At 38.4% G+C, this 9549-nt stretch overlaps 1 protein-coding gene across 1 annotated transcript; it reads right to left on the bottom strand.

Annotated features, from left to right (window-relative positions):
* Positions 1-35: 35 nt before the first annotated feature.
* LOC127844636 (uncharacterized) lies at positions 36-1232 on the bottom strand. The gene is made up of 2 exons (XM_052375041.1): positions 1224-1232; positions 36-674 (listed from the first exon to the last, which is right to left on the bottom strand). The coding sequence occupies exons 1-2, from the start codon at positions 1230-1232 to the stop codon at positions 36-38; spliced, it is 648 nt and encodes a 215-aa protein (XP_052231001.1).
* Positions 1233-9549: the final 8317 nt, after the last annotated feature.

Raw genomic sequence — 9549 nt, 5'->3', positions numbered from 1 at the left:
CTTATAAATTGTTTCAGATGAGCAGGCAAGGAAAATTATAGTAAGAAGAAAGTCAGCTTGGTCAGTTGCAACACAGCCAACACAGACTTTGGTTCCTCTGCCTCCAGCCCAGACCCAGGTTCAACTGCCTTCAGATCAGACCCAGGTTCAAGTGCCTTCAGATCAGACCCAGGTTCATCTGCCTCCAGCCCAGATCCAGGTTCAACTGCCTCCAGCCCAGACCCAGGTTCATCTGCCTTCAGATCAGACCATGATTCAACTACCAGCAGCCCAGACCCAGGTTCATCTGCCTCCAGCCCAGACCCAGGTTCAACTGCCTCCAGCCCAGACCCAAGTTCAACTGCCTCCAGCCCAGATCCAGGTTCATCTGCCTCCAGCCAAGACACAGGTTCAACTGCCTCCAGCCCAGACCCAAGTTCATCTGCCTCCAGCCCAGACACAGGTTCATCTGCCTCCAGCCCAGACCCAGGTTCATCTAACTCCAGCCCAGACCCAGGTTTAACTGCCTCCAGCCCAGACACAGGTTCAACTGCCTCCAGCCCAGACCCAGGTTCAACTGCCAGCAGTCCAGACCCAGGTTCAACTGCCAGCAGCCCAGACCCTGGTACAACTGCCAGCAGCCCAGACCCAGTTTCTACTGCCTCCAACCCAGATTCAGCCAGTCCACTCTTCGACTCCAATCAAGACGGGTTTTACAGGGATGCCACAACATGTAAGCTACCTGGAAGTGCTAAGCAGCATGGAAGAGGAAAATTTTCAGGAATGTAAAATATACCGATATTAAAGATTTTGATGATGAATATTGAGCTATGTTGTAATGGTATGATAAACATATTGAATGATTGATTATACTGATTTTTAATGAGTGGTTATAATGATTTGAATATTTCATTTCAGACTGATGAGTCAATCTATCAGGCTGCCGTTCAGACATGCCATTCATGTTGTGAAAATGTGAGAAGATTGGAGGCAACGATCTACGATCTTTTTCTTAAGGTAACCCTTGCTGTGATAGAATAAATGTTTGCTTTGCTCGAACACATTATTTCTATTTTTCAGTGAACATTGCTTTAAAGGTGATATATCCATAGATTAAAGATGTTATTTTGATTACTTACTTCAACTCTTGTATGCTTCATTTGTTAAAATTACGATGTCTCTAAAGACACCGGAAGTTTTACACTTAATGGCCTTTCTGTATATTTATGACACCAATTATGTACTTGTACCATTTGTAAATTAAAAACATTTACAACCAAGCAAATGGTTTTTCATATTTAATAAAATTAACAAAAAAGTTACCACACATTGCAGGTGTTTGCCAATATTTCTGTTCCACAGCTCTTTATTGTGAATTAGATATGGTCGGCTTAAGATTAGTAAAACCTGCACAGTTGGCATGCAAAATTATGTCTTATTCAGCATTTTTCAAAAAAAAAAATTTTCCCCAAAAAGTATTTATGTAATGTCATTGCAGGTAGAGAACCTTGGATAGAGGACAGGAAACAGGGAGCCAACAACACGGGGTTACACCATACAACAATACCCTGTCATCCCCCCCTTACCACAAGTGCCAGTTAACCTGTCAACTATTGTGAGTTTCAAAACAAATAAAATAATACATTACAAATTAAAACATAAATTTAATAAACCAATTATGATTCAAAATTCATTTTTAGAATATGCCTTTTATAAACAAGTCAAACCAGTATTATGGGAATACTTGCACTAGGTTGTTGGCAAGTAGGAGAATGATGTCCACTGTCTAACTAGTCATTTAACTTGATGAATGTTCCACATAGGAGCATATTTTGTGACAAGTTGGTGGTTCTTTTTTTATTTCTGGAAAGTACTATTTTATTCATTATAAATGCTAATGTACTTGAACATGATCAGCACAGTTTGATTGTAGAGCATAACTTATAATGTTTTTATGATTGAGTTTATGATTGATTTCAGGACGCAATTAAGGCCTCGATACATAACGAGAACAGGGAGGCCAAAGCCTTAATGAGGGCCATGAGGGCGATCTTCACACGGACTCAACTTGTAGAGTGCTCCATGAGGGGAGCTGCTACCAGCCGCCATAGGACTCCTCGTCCAGGCCTCCCAAAAGCCGAGTGTCGGGCCATAATTGGTATGTTAATGGCTATCAAAATGTGATTACTATTATAATATGCTGATTGTATGAACACAAAAATAACCTTAAACCATTAAATAGGTATTTGTGAATGCAGAATATCAAACATTTTTTTTAAGAGTAATTAAAAAGAAAACAAAGCAGCATATATCATTCAATACATCATTACAGAGATGGTTGCAAAGAAGTTTGACCGGCCGGTGGCAGACGTAGAGAGGAAGATGAGAGCTGCACTCCGTCATCTCAAAGAAATGCTGACAGGCCTTGATTGATAAGCATCTTTCTTATGTATATAGTTGTTCGTGTGTACTGTACATGTTATTATAGTATGCTATTATTTTTTGTTTATTTATAATCAAATTATGTTTATATTTATTTCATCAAATTGCCATTGATATTTAATTACTCATGTATGTTAAAAAATGTTGGTGTACATTAAAGTATAACATTGAATTATCGTGTAATTATTTAAATACACAAATATATGTTTATATAATTATTGGTTTTTATTGCATATCTAAATTTAAAAAAACTTTTAACAGCATATAATTGAATCAACTGTTAAGGCAAAAGATGCACCTTTAACGCACATGTGTGCTTTTTGTGAGTGCGTCTTTTACTGCCATTCATGTGCGTAAATTGTGCGTTTTATGTGGGTTATAACTGCACTTAACGTGAGTTAAATGTGCGTTTAAAATAAAAAAGCGCACATTTAACTCGCTGAAAAGCGCAGTTTTTACCCACTTAAAAGCGCACATTTAACACACATGTGCGCTTTTATGTGGGTTATAACTACGCTTAAAGTGAGTTAAATGTGCGCTTTTAAAATAAAAAAGCGCAAATTTAACTGGCGAAAAGCGCACATTTTACACACATAAATGGCAGTAAAAAATGCACTTATAAAAAGCGCACATTTAATGCACATAAAAGCGCACATTTAACACACATGTGCGCTTTTATGTGCGTTAAAACTGCGCTTAAAGTGAGTTAAATGTGCGCTTTTAAAATATAAAAGCGCACATTTAACTCACGAAAAGCGCACATTTAACACACTTAAAAGCGCACATTTTACACACATAAATGGCAGTCAAAAAAGCACTTATAAAAAGCGCACCTTTAACACACATAAAGCGCACATTTATTCACAAAAAGCGCACATTTTCTTGTTTGTTTGTTTCTGTTAAAAACTCACTCGGTAAGAAAAAGCGCACATAAAACGCAGTGCCAATACCGCCACGTTTAACACACGCGAAACGTACTTAAAACGTACATTTCACACACTTTTTTGAGAAGGGGTTTTACCATGACATCAGTGACACCATCACAGGCTATAAACAATGAAGCCTACAATGTTTGGATAGTTCTAACAAAGGACACTAAGGAAATATAAGGTGGACAAGTGATCCAAGCCTACTGTTCCTGCACAGCAGATATGCTTGGTTTGTACAATCATATCACTGGTGTTCTGTTTAGGATAGAGAAAGCAGTGAAGACCGGACAAACTCGCAAATCTTGTACCAGTCAACCATGCAAGAGAACTGTTCCCAAGAAAAAACGAAGGTGAAGGCCGGTCATGTATCGGATTTTTTGTGGAAAAAGACCAGCTTATCAAAGCTTAAAGTTGACAAGGAAAAAGAAAACAAAAAATCCATTAAGAGAAGGAACTTCACGCAATTGCGAAGTAAACAAGCAAATTCATTGAATTGATATCCTCCGCCAATATGCTTCTCAACACAAAAGTGTTATACTTGACACTCAAAAAAGCATTTTTTTCAAGATACAAAGGACCATAACTCCATCATTAACAGATGGTGTACAATGCGATTTGGCCTGCATCATCCTCTTCACCATATATATATACTCATACCAAGTTTCAATGAAATCTGCCAAAGCACTTCCAAGATATGACTCCGGACACAAAAATGCTGGACAGAAAGACGGACGGATGGACGGACAACGCCAAAACAATAAGCCTCCGCCTATTGCGGTGGATAACAACAGAGCAGCGATAGTGACAGTTTAAGACAGAACTTGTATCAAACCTTGAAAGATGACCTTTCAGACTCTTGTTTTACTTTACTGATGCAAAAGCGAAAACAGTAATCAACCCAAATGCAGTGCTCCAGATAGCATGCGTAAAGGCGTAAAAACGAATTAAATTTCTTAAATAACGATTTAGATTTAAAATCTTTGCGTAAAGTTACGCGTTGAAAAAACAAAACATGAAATCGAAATTTTCGAACGTGCGTAAAACTTCCAGTAGCAAATTATGTACGGTAAACATTTCATCCCGGTTCTGGCTCGTCTAGGCGCTCAATTAAAACTACAACTTTAAATCAACGTCACTCAAGCGTTTGCTGTGAGGAAGAGCCACATCTAAGAACGGTCGAAAGGCCAAACGGTCTCGATTCAGTTCTCCTAGATTTGCAGGCGAGTCATTACTGTTTATTGTACCTTTTTAATTACTCTTATCGTAATTTTTATACACAAGTAATATAATGTATACCTATTCAAAATGCCATTAAAATTAAATATAGTTTTTGATATGACTTTAACGGCAACCAATAGGCCATTATGACCTAAGTCGAAGTGTCAGTGACCGTTTTTCATAAAAAATCAAAATGGCGGACCAATCGAAGCGCGGAAGACAAAAGAAGCTAATTAAGTGTCAAAAGTCCAATCTCCTCTCATTCCTTCAGTTTTATTCAAATGCACAAAGCATTGTTTCATCCATAATTAATGAAATTATCCATTCTTGTGTAAATGACTGTGAAGCAGCACTAAAAAAACATTCAGGTTCAGTGTCAGATAGAACAGCCGAGACATGGAAAAAGCAATACCCCTGGCTCGAAATAATTGGAAATGGGTTAGAAATGCATTTGTTTTGTGCTGTATGTCGTAAAAATAATGTTAATTCCGTATGGTCTGAAAATGGGTCCACAAACATACAGAGAAATGCAGTTGATAGACACAGTCGTTCTGCTGAACATAAGAAGGCAGAACAGATATTGGCCAGGGGTGAGCAAAGTTCTAAAAGTGATGATCTCTGTGACAACAATAAACTATTCCAGTTACCACAGACGATGATAAATTATTCAGAACAATTTTCTATGCAGCCAAAGAAGAACTCCTATCAACTAAAATAAATACAGTGAAAACTCTCTTTACGACCACCTCGGTATTCCGACCAACTCGCTAAGTCGACCACCATTTTTCAGTCCCGATTTGTTCCTTCTATATTTCAATGGTCGTTACACTCACTTATCCGACCAACCCGCTAATCCGCTATTACGACCACTTTAATCAGTACCAATTATCGATATTGTTCTTAATTGACACCCGCCAAACGACCAGTAATTTTCACACCTTACTTGATCTGATGTTGTGGTACTATCGGGCTTGTGTACGAAGCCATTCTGACACAATTAACCACAATTAACGACAACGGTTTTTGGCATCGATTTGCGACACAGGTGTTAGATTTTCGGCACTTGTTATAATTTTTAACCCTTGATTGACAATTAGCTATTATTATTATTGAGTCTTTGATGGGTAAATTGTTAGTTGTTTGGTACACACTTTAAAGATTTATTACGGCGAATAATTTAACAGTTAGGATATTTGAGTAACACGGTTTTGTTCGTGATGGATATAAAAACCGACTTTTATACCATATCGTTATTCAAAATGGATAAGCGAAAACGGAAAGAGTTGTGTTTAAAAGAAAAGATTGATTTGACCGACGCAAGTGATGGGAAGTCTGTTAGAACTGCAGAACCTGAATGGCTGGGTCTGAAGAATGCTGTCGAAGCAGTTTATTGTTGTTATGGCTCTGTATTGGTGACACTTTCAAAGTTTGCAGAAGAAAAACAACCTGTTGCAAAAGGTCTCCATAAATACTTCACTGATTACAAAACAGTACATCTTGTAGGTTTCATACTTGACATTCATGATGTTCTTGGAGCCCTGAGCCTGCAGTTTCAAAAACAAAACATAGTGTTCAGTGAAATACAGCCACTTATGGACGGTACCTTGGAAAAGTTAGAGGTATTGAAAGAAAGTCATGGAAAAAGATTGAAAGAACTGATTGAAAGCATATCAGTAACTAAAGAAGGTGATGGTGAAGTAATAGCTACTCTGAGTGGTGAAAGACTGAAGAAGTATTCTGGAGATGTTCATTCTGAACTGAAGTCTCTCAGAGAGAGATATGTTGAAAAACTAAAGAACAATATCTCCAGTAGATTAAGAAAAGAAGACAGTGATTTATTCCAAAACTTCAGCATGATTCTGGAGCCATCAACAGTCAACATGTGTGACAACACAGCATGTAGTGAAGCCCTGGATGTCATTGCCACATTTTATGGCAAACAGAAAACTGTGAAAGTTATCAAAGGCAATTTGACCGACGACAATTTAATTGAAGAAGTTAAGGAAGTCAGCTGTTTGCTGAATGAAGACAAGTTGCGGGAAGAGTGGCCAATGATAAGGGGCATGATAAGAGGTTCATACAGTAAACTGTCACTACAAGATCTGTCCAAAAGAGTAATCAACTTACACAATGATGCACTTCCTGAGTTCACAAAACTTTGCAAAATAGGTCTTTACATAGCTGTAACAAGTGTAGAGTGTGAACGATCATTCAGCGTGCAAAATAGAATCAAGAGCAAATACCGATGTTCTCTAAAAGCTGAAAGCCTCAATGTGCTGATCAACATTCAGATGAGCAAGATTGATGTGGAGTCATTTGAGCCCGAAAAAGCTGTCCGATTATGGGAAAGCAAGAAACGGAGAAGGAAAGCCAGGCTTTTCCAAGACTATAAACCAAAATGTTGACAACATTTTGGTTTATAGTCTTGGTAAAGCCTGGCTTTCCTTCTCTGTTTCTTGCAGTTGATGTGTCAAAAACAATAAATAAAAAATTATTTGGTAATATATTTTTAAGAATTGTTTTTATAAATAGGGAGTTATTAAAAATTTCACTAAAATGTTATCTGGAGCTCTGCCAAATGGCATCTTTTTGTCTGAAACCTGGCTACATTTCATCAGTGCCCAGATGACTTTCAGCAATCCATACTTTCATCTGACTTGGCTCCTGTTAAGTTTAGTGACAATGTAAGTTAATCATGGTATAATTTTAAGTCACAGAACCAAGGATACGTAATGAGATTTTGCAGAGCATAAATGCCAGAGATAAGCTTTAAATTCATATACAAATTATAAAACTTCTGAGAATTATGATAATTCTAAGGAACTGTGAAATAATACTCAGTCACTTAATATTCCTTATGCCAAGAACAACTATTTAAAAAAAACAGTATTAAGTGCAATAAATCTGACTCTAAGCATTTGGAAGTGTCTGAAACAGATTGGCTTACCATTCAAACAAGTGTTAGTTCTTCTAGTGACATTGGTTTGAAAATTGATGGTGAAATAATCTGATAAAGGAAAATCTGTTGGAAGCGCAAATTACACTCAAAGTACAATGTTCATAAAGTCAGTTTTGATTTTTCAAATGTAACTAGAGCTTTGTCACAGACGTGATGAATACCCCCACATGCTGCATTGACACAGAATATTTTGAATGTTGTCTTAACAAAAAACAGCGGACACCATGCTCAATGTTTAAAACGCATTAACTGACCTTACCAAGTGTGGTGAAGATCGGATGAAAACTACTTGAATTAGAGAGCAGACACCATGCTGAATCTGTTAAACGTACTAAGTGACCTCGTGACATAGTTTTTGATCTGGCATGGCCCATGTTTGAACATTGCCTTAAGATCATCTAGATAAAACTTCTGACCAAGTTTGGTAAAGATCAGATGAAACCTTATTGAATTAGAGAGCGGACACCATGCTGAATGTTAAACAAGAGCACCGCCTTGCGGGTGCAGACCGCTCATCTATTTTCTTTTTAAAGGTGAAGGGACTCTCATTTTCAATCACAAAGGAGGGAGGGTGGAGTGAAGAGGAGTGTAAAGTGTGGGGGCGTGGACATTTATTACATTATCTTCCAAAAATGCGGAAAAAAAATTCGTGGGGGGGGGGGGGGGGGGGTATTCTTGGGTGCGATGGTTGGACGGTATTTCAAACATAAAATAATAAAAATATAAAAATAAATATTTGTGTTTTTTAACTGTTTCAAAAAAAAATAATTGGGGAGGTATAGTATAGTGTGAGGGTGTGGTGGTCATTTGTGAGATGATCTTAAAAAAAAAAAAAAAAAAAAAAAAAAATTTAGGGGAGGGCAATTCGGGGGGAGGGGGGTGGGGGGGTATTCTTGGGTGCGATGGTATGACAGTATTTCAAACATAAAATAATAAAAATAAATATGTGTTTTTTAACCGTTTCAAAAAAAAATAAAATTGGGGGGGGTGGGTGGGGCGGGGGGGGGGGGGGGGGGGTATAGTATAGTGTGAGGGTGTGGTGGTCATTGGTGAGATGATCTTAAAAAAAAACAAAAAACAAGCAAATTCGTTGATTTGATATCGCCCGCCTATATGCTTCTGGACACAAGAGTATTATATTTGACACTCAAACAAGCATTTTTTCAAGATACAAAGGGCCATAACTCCGTTATTAACAGATGGTGTACAATGCCATTTGGCGTGCATTATCCTCTTATCCATATATATACTCATACAAAGTTTCAATGAAATACGCCAAAGCACTTCCAAGATATGGCTCCGGACAAAAAAGTGACAGACGGACGGACAGCCAAACGGACAAGGCCAAAACAATATCCCTTCGCCTCTGGCGCGGGATACATACTCATACCAAGTTTCAATGAAATCCGCCAAAGTACTTTCAAGATATGGCTCCGGACACAAAAGTGCCTATAGAAAAAAGCAATTTTTCAATATACAAAGGGCCATTACTCTGTTTTTAACAGATTGCATACAATGCCATTTGGCGTGCATCATCCTCTTATGCATATATATACTCATACCAAGTTTCAATGAAATCTGTCAAAGCACTTCCAAGATATGGCTCCGGACACAAAAGTGCCTATAGTAAAAAGCATTTTTTCAAGATACAAAGGGCCATTACTCTGTTTTTAACAGATGGTGTACAATGCCATTTGGCGTGCATCATCCTCTTATGCATATATATACTTATACGAAGTTTCAATGAAATCCGCCAAAGCACTTCCAAGATATGGCTCCGGACACAAAAGTGCCGGACGGACAACGCCAAAACAATATCCTCCGCCTCTGGCGGGGGATAAAAAAATGTAGGGGGGGGGGATTCTGGTGGGGGGGATTCAAGGTGGGGTATAGTATAGTGTGAGGGTGTGGTGGTCATTTGTGAGACGATCTTAAAAAAAAAAAAAAATTAGGGGGGGGGGGGGAGATGTGATTCGGGGGGGTGGGGGGGGGGGGGGGGGGGGGGGGGGGGGGGGGGGGGGG

The sequence above is a fragment of the Dreissena polymorpha genome, chromosome 9 (assembly GCF_020536995.1).
Source record: "Dreissena polymorpha isolate Duluth1 chromosome 9, UMN_Dpol_1.0, whole genome shotgun sequence".
NCBI classification, from domain to species: Eukaryota; Metazoa; Mollusca; class Bivalvia; order Myida; family Dreissenidae; genus Dreissena; species Dreissena polymorpha.
The sequence above is the reverse complement of the archived record's forward strand: the minus strand, read 5'-3'. Positions and strand labels throughout refer to the sequence as shown.